This window comes from Onychomys torridus, chromosome 4 (genome assembly GCF_903995425.1).
Source record: "Onychomys torridus chromosome 4, mOncTor1.1, whole genome shotgun sequence".
NCBI lineage: Eukaryota > Metazoa > Chordata > Mammalia > Rodentia > Cricetidae > Onychomys > Onychomys torridus.
The window spans coordinates 61,272,851-61,287,241 of record NC_050446.1 but is presented as its reverse complement, the minus strand read 5'-3'; the positions used below and the strand labels follow the sequence as shown (position 1 = coordinate 61,287,241).

Here is a 14,391-nt window from a genome sequence, read left to right as displayed (position 1 = left end):
GTTACACGCAATCCTGTCTCAGAAGAAAAACACGTGAAGATTGCAGCCGATAGTAGCCACAGAGCTCTGAGGGAGCATGGAGAAGTGGAGAGCTCCACAAAGGTAGGTGGCAGGGAGCCCCTGAACCCGAGCAGCTGAGCCACACCACCAAGAAAGGAGCTAACACTGTCAAGTGACTACCATAGATATGATGGGCACTTTCCAAAACAAAAGTTACTAAGTGTTCAGCTCATCACAGTGTGCTTCAAACCTCGCAAGTTTTCACATGGGGAGCAGCCAAGGTTTGCAGCTAGACCACAGCAATTGGAGGCAGGCCTGCCTGGCTTGTAATTTTTCTGATGTTTTCATTTCTGCGAGCCAGGTGAAGGAACAGCGAAGCAAAAGCTTGGCAGCAGAAAGGCACGGGGAGTTCTCTGGCAACGGCACATGTAGGCTTTGGTGGTGGTTTTCCTTCTTTAAATGCCTTGCTGGCTGCAGGGTGAAAAGCATGGCTGAGCAATAGAGCTCTTGCATATGTATGCGCTCCATTCCAGGACAACATGTGCGTGCATGCACACACCACACACACACACACACACACACACACACACACACACACACACACGCTTCCAGACCTTTTATCTCAGGGTCAATTTTTTTTTTCTTTTTGCTTTTTCAAGACAGGTTTTCTCTGTGTAGTTTTGGTGCCTGCCCTGGATCTCGCTCTGTAGACCAGGCTGGCCTCAAACTCACCGAGATCCGCCTGCCTCTGCCTCCCGAGTGCTGGGATTAAAGGCATGTGCCACCATTGAAATTTTTTAGCTCAGGACACAGAGTCCTACAGGAAAGGTTCTAACTCAAGAGCATCATGGTTCCTCTTGAGACTACAATAAAATATGAATCCATTATCTATGAAAATGCTTCATAAGCACGAGCACAGACATTCACATTGAAATTGCAGTGGGGTTGTGAGCCCAACCACAAGACTTTAGTGTGCGTGAACTGTGTCTGGAAGGCGTGCTCTTCCTCATCCTATCCATGTTCTCATCTTCCTCTTGGGGACTCTGAGCTCTGCGAAGTCAGGAGCGTTGGCTGTGTTCACTGCTTACATACCCCAAACACCTAAGAGGTGCTCATGGAGCAGATGTGCAGGGAAGAGCCCGGCCAGCTGCTTTCCCGCCTTCCTGTCTCTGCACCTGTTTTTCCTTCTTGTGGGAGTGACAGATTCACTTCTTCATTTCGGATTCACTCGTTCTTACAGCACTGCTCCAGTTTCACCTTTGTTTGGAAGCTGCCCGCGGATCCCCAAACACTGTGATGACCTTTCTGGATGCCTCCTGCTGATCTAAAAAAGGTCAGTGTCCTCCCTCCCCTGCCCTACTCCATCAGCTGTAAGTCTGTTGGGTGCAAGAACAACCGTGTTGCAGGTAATCTGTACGGCTGCTGCCTATCACAGACCTGGCACACAGTAAACTGCTGGTAAACATTTGTTGAATAAATGAGAAGGGAGTGGCAGGAAATCAAGCTGGGAAGGGAGGCTAGGATGACTTTGAAATGACGTCCATGAAGCCAAGGACTTACAGTGCTGTGAACTGTAGTAACTCCTGCATTTTGTTGTTTTCTTTTCTTCTCTTTTGGTTTTGTTAGAAGGGGACAGACATGGTTTAATGAAAAGAGGGTGTATTGGGAAGGAAAACTCATGTAAGTAGGAAGCAGCTGGGTGGTGGCGCACACCTTTAATCCCAGCACTTGGGAGGCAGAGCCAGGCGGATCTCTGTGAGTTTGAGGCCAGCCTGGTCCACAGAGCGAGATCCAGGGCAGGCACCAAAACTACACAGAGAAACCCTGTCTCAAAAATAAATAAATAGATAGATAGATAGATAGATAGATAAGTAGGAAGCCAGTGTAATAGTTCAGATTGTGAAGGATGGAAAGGCCACATATTTTCACACAGGCCTATAAACCCAGCACTTGGGAAGCAGAGATAAGGCAGAATGATAGGCACACCTGCAAGTCCAGTTCCAGGCCAGAACTACAGGGCAAGACTAAGACCAGAAAACGGGGACGTTAGAGAGATGGCTCAGCCGTTAGTTAAGAGTACTTGTTGCTCTTGCAGAGGACCTGGGTTCAGCTCCCAGCCACCTTCATGGCGGCTCACAACTTTCTGTGACATCAGTTCAATGGAACTTGGTGCCCTCGTCTGTCATCCACAGGTACTACAAGCATATGGTGCACTAGCAAAACACTCAACACACATAAAATAAAAATAAATAATTCTTTTTGTTTGTTTGTTTTTCGAAACAGGGTTTCTCTGAGTAGTTTTGCGCCTTTTCTGAAACTCGCTTTGTAGCCGAGGCTGGCCTTGAACTCACAGAGATCCACCTGGCTCTGCCTCTCGAGTGCTGGGATTAAAGGCGTGTGCCACCACCACCCGGCAATAAATCTTAAAGATTCTATTCCAAGGGAGCACATTTGGTCTCGGGAAGCTGCACAAGGGCCACTGTGGGAATGTATAATTGGGGAATATATGATATGCCACTATGGTAATGTATAATTGGGGAGGGGAGTTGGATCTAAACAGGGGCTCAGGGAATGGTCTTTAAGGGTGGTGTGTAAACTGAGATCTGAGATAGCTTCAGGGGACAGAGTCAGCAGGATTTATCAGTTCCCAAGGGAAGGAAAGCTCACATGAAGGATTCAATTCCTAGTGCTGGAGAGAAGCACACAGAGGAAGGGACTGTAGCGCAGGTTGCCACGGAAAGCGTCCAGGCCTGTCCTGTTGGGTCTTCTAAGACTATGAGAACGGCTCAGCAATTTGAAGTGACCATTCTCTTCCTCTTTTGCTCCTCACCCACTGCTGCCTGTGTCAAGAGCAGCACCAGCGCTTCCCAAGCTGAAGTGACAGTACTGGATTCTGCTCCCTGCCTCTGTCTTCACACGCAGCCTGCCAGTAGCCTATAGTTCCCACCTTCTAAAGTCTCCTTGTCTCCATACACTGGCCTTCCCAGCCCCTACTGCTCACTGAACTCAAGATGGACCCTAGCAACCTGGCCTTCCCAATTCCACCCCATTTGACCTCACATAAAACCAGCATCATCTACTGGGAATGGGAGTTTTACCTGGCCACTCCCCTTGAAATGTCTTCAGTGTCCTTTTGTTACCAGAGTTAGGGTCAGTGGTTATGCCCTTGACAGTCCAGGCTCAGCCTCCTGTCCTCAACAACTCAGTTAAAGAACCAAATTAACAGTGAAAAACAGAAACAATCTATTTAATGTGGCCACACAGAGAAAATACAGTGACCCTACACCCCAAGTCCATCTTTAGGGTCCTGGCATAAGGTTTAGGCTTAAGTAGAGAGCTAGAGGTATGCAAAGCCAAACAGTCTGGTCAGGGTGCGGTTCTGCCCATAACTGACCCATCATTGTTTAGACTTTAGTTTCATCCTGCGAGGTGGTCTGATCAGTTGTCAGAAATGTGTGAAGTCTCCTTCCAAGAGACAAGGTCCCGTGTTGGAGATTTAGCTCAGTGGTAGAGCGCTTGCCTGGCAAGCACAAGGCCCTGGGTTCGATCTTCAGCTCAAAAAAAAAAAAAAAAGAGAGACAAGGTCCCCCTCTGGCTGTCACTCGGCTTCAGCATTTCTGTCCTCCAGCGTGAGAGTCCAGAAGTCCCAGTTCGTTGTTGGCCATTATTTTAACAATAACCGAACGAGGAGCTTTAGGGTATCTTTATGTCACTCACATGGTTCCACCTTGTTAGACTCAAACAATGAGCCCTGACTGTCATCTGTGCCTCGGTGCTGCTTCCAGCTCCTCTTTCTAGTCCCTGTGACTTGGCCCTGCTACCCCCCTTCACACCACCAACACTTCATACTCTCTCCCACCTCAAGTTCATCTTGGGCCCAGAACATTCTTCCGAACCTGGCATAGTAAACTAATCCTTCCAATCAGAGTGAAGGTGGTGTCCATAAGTGCCCGATTCTTTGCAATAACTCCCGGACTCCATCTGTAAATCCCTTTGTAGTGTGGCCTATGTAAGATTTGACTTTTCCTCTGATGAACTCATCGAGGTGTGCCTGTTTCCTCTGACGGACTGTGTGCCTCTCAGGGGAGGTGCCTGCATACGCCTTCCCTCCGGCCACCCACCCTCCAGACCCACTGCCTGGCAACTCCTACTCATCCTTTGAATCTTGCCAGCCGACCACTTTGGGGGAGGCAGCCTTCACTGGATACCCAGATTATGAGCACATTCCTTCTCCTAGCCACACAGCTCCTTAAATACCTTTTGTAAAACTTATTGAAGGGTTATTATAATTCAAGGGGGACGCTGGAGACAGACTGTCCTTCTGGGTAGGAGATTTATTAGGAGAAATATTAATGCCATGGAAAGTGGCATGTGGGGGTTTTGAGAAGAGCACAGACCCCGATACTGTAGACAGACAGCATGGAAGGGGCCAAGTGAGGGGTCCCTTCTTACAGGTTTCAGAGGAAGAGGAAAATTCCATGCACCGTTAATTGACAAGTATCCACAGCACAGGCCTGCCTCTGCTTCCCAGGGATTCTGGGTGGGAGGTCTTGCATAAAGTGAGAAAGGAAGTTTGTTAGTGTGTGATTTGGAGGATGTGGGGTAACTGGAGAGGAGAGGCACATTTACTTGTAGTATACCCATTACCTGGGTGAGTGTGGGGTGACACTGGTACCCGCTGATATCTTGGGAGTCTAGTAGCCTGGTTCTGTCGTTGAGGAAGTAAGAATAAGGGTGCCAGTGAGATGGCTCAGTGGGTAGATGCTTGCCACCGGGCCTGTGTTCAACCCCTGGAATCCACATGGCAAAAGGTGAAAATTGAAGCTTGCAAGTTTTCCCGACTGTAGTGGACAGCCATCCCAGCATTGGCCTGCAAGTTCCAACTCCCATTGAGGCTTCGGTAATGGTCACGCCCACAAGGCGGGGCTGAGGAAGGAAGCGGAAGTCCCAGGATGGAGAGGAGAGGTCTCTCTTGGTTCTGGGACCCTGGACACTGGAGGTAGACCAAGCAGAGTTCTCCAGAGAACACCGCCGGACTGCGTCATACCTTTGCCAGAACCTACAACCTATCGCTTCATTTGTAAGTTACCCCACAAAATAAACCTCCCTTTTAACTACAAGGAGTGGCCTTAATAATTTCACCAATATCTGGCACCCAACGTGGGGCTCGAACCCAGGACCCTCTTGTGGAAAGGAAAGACAGCAGAAGCAGTGAAGGGTAAGGCTCTCAGCTATTGCTCTGATCTCTTGGTTTTAAACTCTGCAACTGGCTGTGTTTCTTATTTAACAAGATGGTTACATCATCTACACCTGACCTCTGACATATGTACACGTATGTACCCACTAAATAATTTTTTTTTTAAATTAGAGCACCTCTGGCCCTGCCCCTCTCTGGCTGGTGGAGAGCTGCCCTCCCCCTACTGGAGAGTTGATCCTACCCCAGAGGCATGGGAGAGCCAGCTTCACCCCTCACCTGAAGAAGGTGGTCCCAGTGGCCAGGTCAGACCAACTCAGCTACCACCCAGGCACACATCCAGGGCTTTGAGTTGGAACGCCCCAACATCTACCCCATCTATGACCTGCTGGAGAGTGAAGGGACTGGTCCTGCAGAACCATGGCTGCAGGATCTCCATGACTCCGGGCAACAGCAGGATATCTGAGAGGAGTTTCCGTGAGTGTCCAGCATTGATGGTGTGCCAGAAGCCAGAGGCCTTGAACCTGACCAACAAGTCATTACACAATGAACATTTGCAAGTAAAGCTGTGTGGGCAGTAGCATGACACACCGCAGCTCCCAGTGCCACTAAGATGAACGAAGAGGTGATGGAGAGGCGGGAAAGATGGAGGACTGAAGTGGGGTTTTTGGTTTTCGTTTGTTTGTTTTAATTTTCTTATTTGTATTTTTTATTTTTATTATTTCATTTTAAGTTTTACTTGGGGAGCGGACGATACAAGGGTGAAGGGTAGATATGGAAGGATTAGGAAATGAGTGGGATTGGGGTGCATGATGTGAAATTCCCAAAGAGTCAATAAAAATTGTGTTTAAAATAAATAAATTAGGGCACCTGCTATTCTTCTGGAATCCAGACTCCTGGGGAATCTGCTAGAGGGTAAGAGATAGGCTCTGGGGTAGGGGCTTGCCATTTCCTTTACAGCAGCTGTGAGAAAGAAGCTACCATACATGAGTGTGGCTCGCTCGGCTCCTAGTCCAAACCTCACGTCTCTCACAACTATAAAACTAGTTAGTGTTTGTCCCACCAACTATATCTTTTAGACCCTCATTCCGCTGTGTCCTATCACGTCAGACAATGCTCATTACAGACTCCTTTCAGCCTAGCACACATGAGCTCCCGCACATGGAGAAAACAGTCCTTAGCTTCTGTCAGATTTTTAAAGGGGTCTGAGGCCTGAAAGAGTCTAAGCCTTTCGCTAGACTCAGAAGGGTCTGTCTGCCCTTCAGAACAGCATCCTCCACTACAATGTAAGCTCTAAGAGGGCAAGTGTCTTATTCTGTTTTGCTCTGATGTATGCCCAGGGCCTAGAGTGGTACCCAACACATTCTAGCATAGGTGTAAAATAACCAGGAGTCTCAGACAACAAGAGTATGAGCTGTCTGTGACTGAGTTACCCCAAAATATAAGACTCTGAGCAAACACTTATTATCCGAGCTTCTCTGGGTTAGTAGGAGATAAGGTGTGACTTGACTGGATCCTGACCTTCAATGTCTCTCCCAGGCTGCAAAGTGGGGATCAGGGATGCTATCCTCTGCAAGCTAAGCAGGGGCAGGTGCACTCACACAACGGGACATTCACCATGTAAGGGTTGCTTACCGCAGGGGCTTCTTCACAGGTCCTCACAACGTGGGAGCTGGCTTCATCGGAGTTAGCAAGGAAGGGAAGAAGTGCATGCAGTTATAAGAGTAAGATATATAACTGCCGTAACTATATCCTATAACCTTAGCTATCATCTTTTTATAAGTCTCGTGATCCCGTGCACATTGCACACAGGAAGAGGATCCATCTAAGAGCACAAATACCAGGTGGTGTTACCTGAGGCCCCAGGAACCTTAGAAGTTACCTACCACAATACATTAACTGAAGAAGGCATAGACCAGAGCCTACTGGGTCAGGCCGATGAGGGGAGGCAAAAACTAGTGGTGAGAGATCTGACGAACAGCTGAGGCTTTGCCCACCTTCCAAAAGGCTGCTATCAACCTGTAATGCAGATCTATAGATCTTCTGACTTTTTAAAAGTAGCCAAAGCCCAGTAGTGGCGCACACCTTTAATCCCAGCATTCGGAAGGCAGAGGCAGGCAAATCTCTGTGTTCGAGGCCAGCCTGGTCTACAAAGTGAGTTTCAGGACATCCAGAACTGTTACATAGAGAAACCCTGTCTAAAGAAAACCAAAAGAAAAAAAAAAAAAGTAACCAAAGCCTAGATTTTTGTGAGATATTTCCTGATTTTTTAAAACTGAGATAATCAAGCAAAACTACATCTGGGTTTACACTTCCTCCCAATGGCAGGAGGGACCTAATTCAGTCTTATTTCTCCCACACTTTGAATATGTCTACTATCTCTCCTGTCCTTCACTCCACCCAACTTGTTCATTGGCTGCAAAAACCTAACCAGTTAATTCTGTGCATGTCCACAGAAAATGGTCTAAAAATGCAAATTTGCTGCAATATTGTCTCCTTAAAGAACTGCGCTTAAGTAGCCTGAGGTCTGTTGACTTAAGATCTCAGCTCTGCCTTGGACAAGTGATTGAAAAACTCTTGAGAGCCCCAGCCTCTTCATCCATAAAACACAACCATTGTACCTGCCCCAGAGTTGTCCTAACATTAAGCAAAGGAATGCATGTGAGGCCCTCAGCAGAGCCTAGCCACAGCAACTCAATAAATGTCAGCTGGTCTTCTATCATCACCTCTCCTTCCTGTCTGCACCACGTCCCTCCTTGACCCATTATTTTCTGACACCTAAGACTATCCGGCTGGGAGAGGAAGCCTTTGGAAAGCAGAGCCGTCACTGTCACTGAAAGGTTTAAATCCTCTAACAGGCTGCTGATGCCTTCAGCAAGCGAAAATCCAAATGGTTTAGCACAACCCACTCCCTAGGCTGTTCTGGAGCTGAGCCTGCCCAGGCTTCTGGGCTCATCGCTCAGCTTTGCTCTTCACACTTGGTGTTGCAGCCACACTGTAGCTGTTCCTTGATGCTCCACACTTCCCTGCCATGGCTCAGCTGTTCTATTCAGGAGCTATTCCTGAGCCGGACCTCTTCTCCCTCTGTCCACCAGGAGGCCTTGTTTGTTCCAGCTGTGCACTGACAAGAAAATACTCATTGTCCCTTTTAAGCCTGAAGGCAGATACAGCATCTCCTTCCTCACAGTAACTCATCTCTCTTCCCAGCACTGTGCGCTGGCAGAGCACAAGAAAACGCAGTAACTTTATGGCACTGGCCCCAACAGCTCAGACCTGAGGGCAGACAGCACCACCTGCTGGCCTACATTTGTATTTCAGCATTTAGAAAGCCTTTATAGAGTGTCTCCCCCGCCTAATAAAACAACGGTTTTGAAATTTTACAGAAGTCCATCTAGAGCAGTGGTTCTCAATCTTCCTAATGCTGTGATCCTTTAATACAGTTTCATATGTTGTGGTGACCCACAACCATAAAATTATTTTGTTGCTACTTCATAACTATAATTTTGATATTGTTATGAATTGTAATATAAATATCTGGTATGAGGATATTTAATATGTGATTAAGAGGTCAAGACCAATGGGTTGAGGACTACTTGCAGTGTCTCCACAAACCATCAAATTTAGCAAATTATTGAGTATTTACTGTACTTCAGATACTTTTCTAAGTGTTTGAGTTCCTAGTTTTCACCATCACCCAGGAGGCAGGAAGGACCACACTGCAATTTTGCAGGTAACTGAAGCAGTTAAACAACTCTCAAGTCATGCAGCTGCACTGGGAAGCTGAACGAAGTCTCTGCCTCTATGCCCTTCATGATCCCAGACACCTCTATCATGAACACCTATTTTCGGTGTCAACAAGTGCCTTCTAGAATGATCCACACATTCTGAAGGCTGCGCTCCTCCAAGGGCCCTCCCTCCTCAGACAGAAGAGGGACTTAGCCTCTTCTCAGTCAGTCCTTGCTTCCCCACAGCTCTCCTGTGCCACCTGCAGCAAGCGGTGGCCTCCTGAACCTGCTTCCTTACTAGACTTCAGTCTGGATGCGTGGACTCTGTTGGATACTGAAAAGTGACCAAGGAGCAGGCTGATCAGACGAACACAGATGGCGAGAGCCATCTAGATCACTTTCCGTGATGCTCGGCCAGCCTTGCGCCTTGACAATGCCTTCTAGAGCAGAGTCTGGCTACTTGCTTCCTAAATCCCATCCACTGTCACTCCCTCTAGATCACTGCATTTTAGTATGTGCTATGGGTAGAAATGACTTAATATTTAATCAAAAAGAATTTTTTTAGTGCTTCCTACCTGAGTCACAGCAAGCAGCACACCCTGAACCAAAACCTACTGATCTCACTAGTCTACAGTCCTGAAACAAAACCCAACCCCCCAAAAAAGAGAAAGACCCACCGCATCCAATTCCATCTACTGTCGGATGCTCTAGCTGAGTCATATTCTCAAATACTAAAGACACTGCTTTTCACAAATCTGTTTTAATACAGATATATACATATACACACATACAGTCACAAACCAGCGTGACAAATCCCCCTTCTTTAGCCAGGAGAGCTCTACCATACCCAGGGGTCCTGGAGACGCTCCAGTGAGCCTAAGTATGACAGTTTTCACATATGACACCCATTAGGGGACATTTAAACCGGGTACGTGGCAAGGTGCACCCTGGTGCACACTGCCTGGGGCCTCATGCCGGTCCAGAGCTCTGCTGTACCCTCTTCATCAGCTCCTCGTCCTGCATAGACAGCTCTGTCAGCTTTTTGCCCATCCTCTCATGGATGTCCAAGTACTTGGATACACATCGGTCCAGACACACAGACTCGCCTTTGGACAGCTCTGCTTCCTTGTAGTGGGGAGGCACACATTTCCGGTGGCAGGCACTGGTCATTCTGGGATTAGAGAGGGACAAGGTTGTATCAGTAACTCCCTGTGGCATCCCAGGACCCTTCAACAACTCCAATCCTCCAGTACTGATTTTTGCTTCACCCTCTCCCCCAAGAAACCAGTGGAAATTCTGTTTTCATTTCAAATGCCTTGGAAGGTTCTTCAGACTAAGAACCTTGTTTGAGTCATGTATAAGATTAGTTAAAGAGGAAGGATTTGCTGGATACTGGCTGTGTGCCAGGCATAATGCTAAATGCTAACACAGACTGTGTTATGTAACCCTCATAGCTCAGTGGGGTTAACACAATCAAACCCCCAATTTTACAGACAAGGAAATTAAGACAGAGAAGCTCAGTAATTTGCTAAGGATCATACAAAGCCAAATAATCTGACCTCACAGTCTGCATTTTAAAAACCGTTCCAGCTGAGTGGTGGTGGTACACGCCTTCAATTTCAGCACTTAGGAGGCAGAGGCATGCAGATCTCTGAGTTTAAGGCCAGCCAGGTCTACAGAGCCAGTACCAGGACAGCCAAGGCTATTATACAGAGAAACCCTGTCTTGAAAAATCAATAATAATAATAATAGGTGTCTCCATGACGGGTAAGGTGACCCACTGACGTCCTACACAACCTAAGTCAGAAGCTCATTTTTTTTTTTTTAGTAAAAGGGGGGGGGACCTGTAGGTCCCTGGCCCCCATTTTGGGTAACTGTTGCCTTGCTTGCTGACCTTGACCTTGATATCCTCCCTATGCTAATTCCCTGTGAGATTCCACCTTTCTGAATGCTTAAGGGAAGCTCCTTGTCTGTGTATCCAGCATATTGGGCATTAACAGCTTAGATGCAAGATTGTAAAACATCAGGAGTGGGGGTGGGGATTTAGCTCAATGGTAGCCCAGGGTTCGATCCTCAGCTCCAAAAAAATAAATAAAAAAACATCAGAAGCAAACTTCTGCCCTCCAGGTTCTCCCATTGAGCTGTAAGCCTGTATTTAAGACCTCCTCCCTCCTTCAATAAACGGCATTCAGCATTCAAAAAAAAAAAGAAGAGGAGGAGGAGGAGGGGATCAAGAACCTGCATGGGACTGAACTAGGCGTGCTGAATGTGGGTGACAGTTGTGTGGCTTGATCTGTTTGTGGGGTCCCTGGCAGCAGGGCCAGGACTTATCCCAGGTGCATGAACTGGCTTTTTGGAGCCCATTCCCTGTGGTGGGATACCTTGCTCAGCCTTGATACAATGGGGAGGGGCTAGGCTCTCCTTCAACTTGATATGCCAGACTTTGTTGACTACCATGGGAGGCCTTACCCACTCTGAGGAGTGGATGGGGGTAGAGTGGGAGGGAGGGGGAACTGGAGTTGATATGTAAAATGAAAAAAATTTTAATAAATATACTTAATAAAAAAAGAAAAAAACAATAATAATAATAATAATGAAATAAAATTCTAATTTGTGGCCTCCAAGATAAATAAACCAATGAGAAGAGTTTCCACTGACTAAAACTACCAAGTGTCTCACTGTTTCCCGAATGATATGCTTGATGCTAAAGGCTTTCATGTTCAATATTGGTAATGTCATCATGAAGTAATGTTTATTATGTCAGTTTTATTGATGATATAATCAGTTAGGAGACAACTTGTCCAAAGACATTCAGCGGGTGATTGGTGCACCAGGATTTGATTCCAAACTGGCCAAACAGCTAAAAGCAACAGTTGTGAAGCTAGCCTAAAGTATTGGTTCTGACACTGCTACAGACCAGCTATGGGCTAGCTATGAGATTATTACATAAACCCCTTGATTTCTCAATTCCCTATGTTAAAATGGCACTAATAAAATTAACCCACTGCCGGGCGGTGGTGACACACGCCTTTAATCCCAGCACTCGGGAGGTAGAGGCAGGCGGATTTCTGTGAGTTCGAGGCCAGCCTGGGCTACCAAGTGAGTTCCAGGAAAAAGGCGCAAAGCTACACAGAGAAACCCTGTCTCCAAAAACAAAACAAAACAAACAAAAAATAACCCACTGATTTTAACTTATTTGTTTCTTTCTTTCTTTCTTTTCTTTTCTTTTCTTTTTTTTTAAAGACTAGTATCATCTACCCCAGGCTGGCACCAAACTCACTATGTAACCAAGGACTGTGAACTATTGACTCTCTGGCCTCCACCTCTGAGTGCTGAAATTACAAGTACCACATCAATATCAAACCAAGGGCTTCCTGCATTCTAGACAAGCACCCTACCAAGAAAGTTATATTCCCATCTCCCAGTGAGTTATTTTAATGGGAGACTGGAAAGGTGGCTCAGTGGTTAAGAGAAATGACTGCTCTTGCAGAGGACCTGGGTTCAGTTCCCAGCACCCACATGGCAGCTCACAACTGTCTGTAACTCCAATTCCAATGGATCTGATGCCGTCTGTGGCCTCTTCAGGCATGTGATATACATACATATATGCAAGCAAAATATCCATACATATAAAAGAAACACAAATAAACAACAAAAAGAACTCAAAAATGATAATGTATATAAAATGCTTTGCAAGTACCTAACACAGAGTTAAAGTTTAAGGAAGGCTGGGTGTGCACACCTTTAATCCCCAGCACTCAAGAGGGAAAGAGAGGTTAGTAGTGATCTCTGTGATTCAAGGCCAGCCTGTATACAGAGCAAGTTCCAGGCTAGCCAGTGTTACATCATGAGACCCTGTCTCAAAAAAAAAAAAAAAAAAAAAAAAAAAAAAGAAGTTTGAATATTAGCTACTAAACGCTATTGACTATTAAATGACTGTTCAGATGGCTCAGGAGGCACTTGAGTCCAATCCCTGAGACCCATGGTAGAAGGAAAGATGAACTCCTATCAAGATGTCCTCGGACCTCCACTAATGTGCTGCTGTGGCATGCACATTGGCACTCATAAACAAGCACAAAAAAACATAAACAAAAGTAATGAAATGGGCTATTTGTTTAAAAAAAAAATGTTGGTGGTAGTTGTTCTTGAAACCCACCAGATCCTGGACAGGAGATTCTCCTTCTCACCCCTTTACTGCCTCTAAATAGCCAAGTCCTTCAAGTGACCCGTATTTACTTTAGCCAAGCACGGTGAGGGTGGGGCAGAGGTTAGGGGGGTGGGGGTGGGACTTGGCTCCACTACCTCAAGGAAAGCATTCTTTACAAGTCCTTCACTCTGTCCTGGTAAGGGTGACTCTGGCTAATTTCCCAAGACAAGGTATCGTGGAGTGGTCCTCATTACCTGTTGTACATGTCCGCCATCATCTCCACCTCCAGCTCTGCAGCCAGCTGCTGGGCTCTAAGAGGATCCATGTCAACCTAGCACCGTGGAGAATAGCCTCCTGGTCTTTAGTCCTAGGAGCAGACATGATCGTCAGCACCCACCCCTCCCGCTTCACCCTATGATCCGGGGGCTGGAGGACTGGAGGAATCACAGCGTTTCAGACCAGCAGGGACCACCGCCCTCAGTAAACGTAATCAGCCCTCTTAACAGAAGTCGGAATGAAGCCCTTCAAGGGGACGGTGCCCAGCTCAAGGTCACTCGGGATGTCACGAGCACAGGGCCGGAAACTGAGACCTCTCAACCCCTCGAGATCTCTCTCAGCCAGAGGACCGACAGTAGGTACAGAACAATCGAAGCCCTGGGCCAGGCCCGCACGGCCCTGAGAATCCGACCCTAACCACAACCGGGGCTGCTAGAGCCGGCTCAGAGGCTGCGGTTGTCATGGCGACGGCATCATCAGGGTCACTCCGGGGGGTCAGACACCGTGGCTCACTCACCACGGCCTGGGGCAGGTTACAGATCCCACGACGTCCCCAATTTCGGGTCAATAGTAAAAAGTTGCCGGGCACCCGGCTAGGCGAAATAAAAAGCACGTGGGTCACTTCCGGGAGGGAAGTCCAACCTCTTCTTTGATCCGGAAGGAAACGCCGACCAGGCGGCGCTGGGAAATCGGCTACCATAGAGATGGAGCCACAGGCCGGCTGAATGGAAAACGACTTCAACTTGCTAGAGAGGATTCCAAAATACCATAGAGGCTTGAGTGGGGGGCAGAGCGCCAGCAGCCCTGTTCGCGGTCCAGTCCTTGGGTTGTCCGGGAGTTGTTTGAGTGTTTGCAGTATGGAAGGGGCTTGGCTGCCCGAACACACTAAGGAGAGCCCACGCCCGGGCGCAGACAGAGCTTGTGTGAAGAAGGGAGAATTTTTCCCAAAGGGAGCCTGTCAGTTTTGTATGCTAAAACCACCTGGAGCACTTTAAAACAAAAACAAAAACAAACAAACAAACAAAAAAAACCCCTCAATACCCAGACGT

The 14,391-nt window shown here is 47.3% G+C and overlaps 1 protein-coding gene across 1 annotated transcript; it reads right to left on the bottom strand.

The window, feature by feature from the left end:
* Positions 1-9,667: 9,667 nt before the first annotated feature.
* Timm10 (translocase of inner mitochondrial membrane 10) lies at positions 9,668-13,997 on the bottom strand. Its single transcript, XM_036185337.1, has 3 exons — positions 13,860-13,997; positions 13,321-13,433; positions 9,668-10,090 (listed from the first exon to the last, which is right to left on the bottom strand). The coding sequence occupies exons 2-3, from the start codon at positions 13,389-13,391 to the stop codon at positions 9,889-9,891; spliced, it is 273 nt and encodes a 90-aa protein (XP_036041230.1). The 5' UTR covers positions 13,392-13,433; positions 13,860-13,997; the 3' UTR covers positions 9,668-9,888.
* Between the last annotated feature and the right edge of the window lie 394 nt (positions 13,998-14,391).

Coding starts and splice junctions, on each gene's coding strand:
- Timm10 (XM_036185337.1), bottom strand. CDS start 13,391: ATGGATCCTCTTAGAGCCCAGCAGCTGGCTGCAGAGCTGGAGGTGGAG. Junction 10,091..13,320: donor ATGGCGGACATGTACAACAG/GTAATGAGGACC, acceptor CTCTAATCCCAG/AATGACCAGTGCCTGCCACC.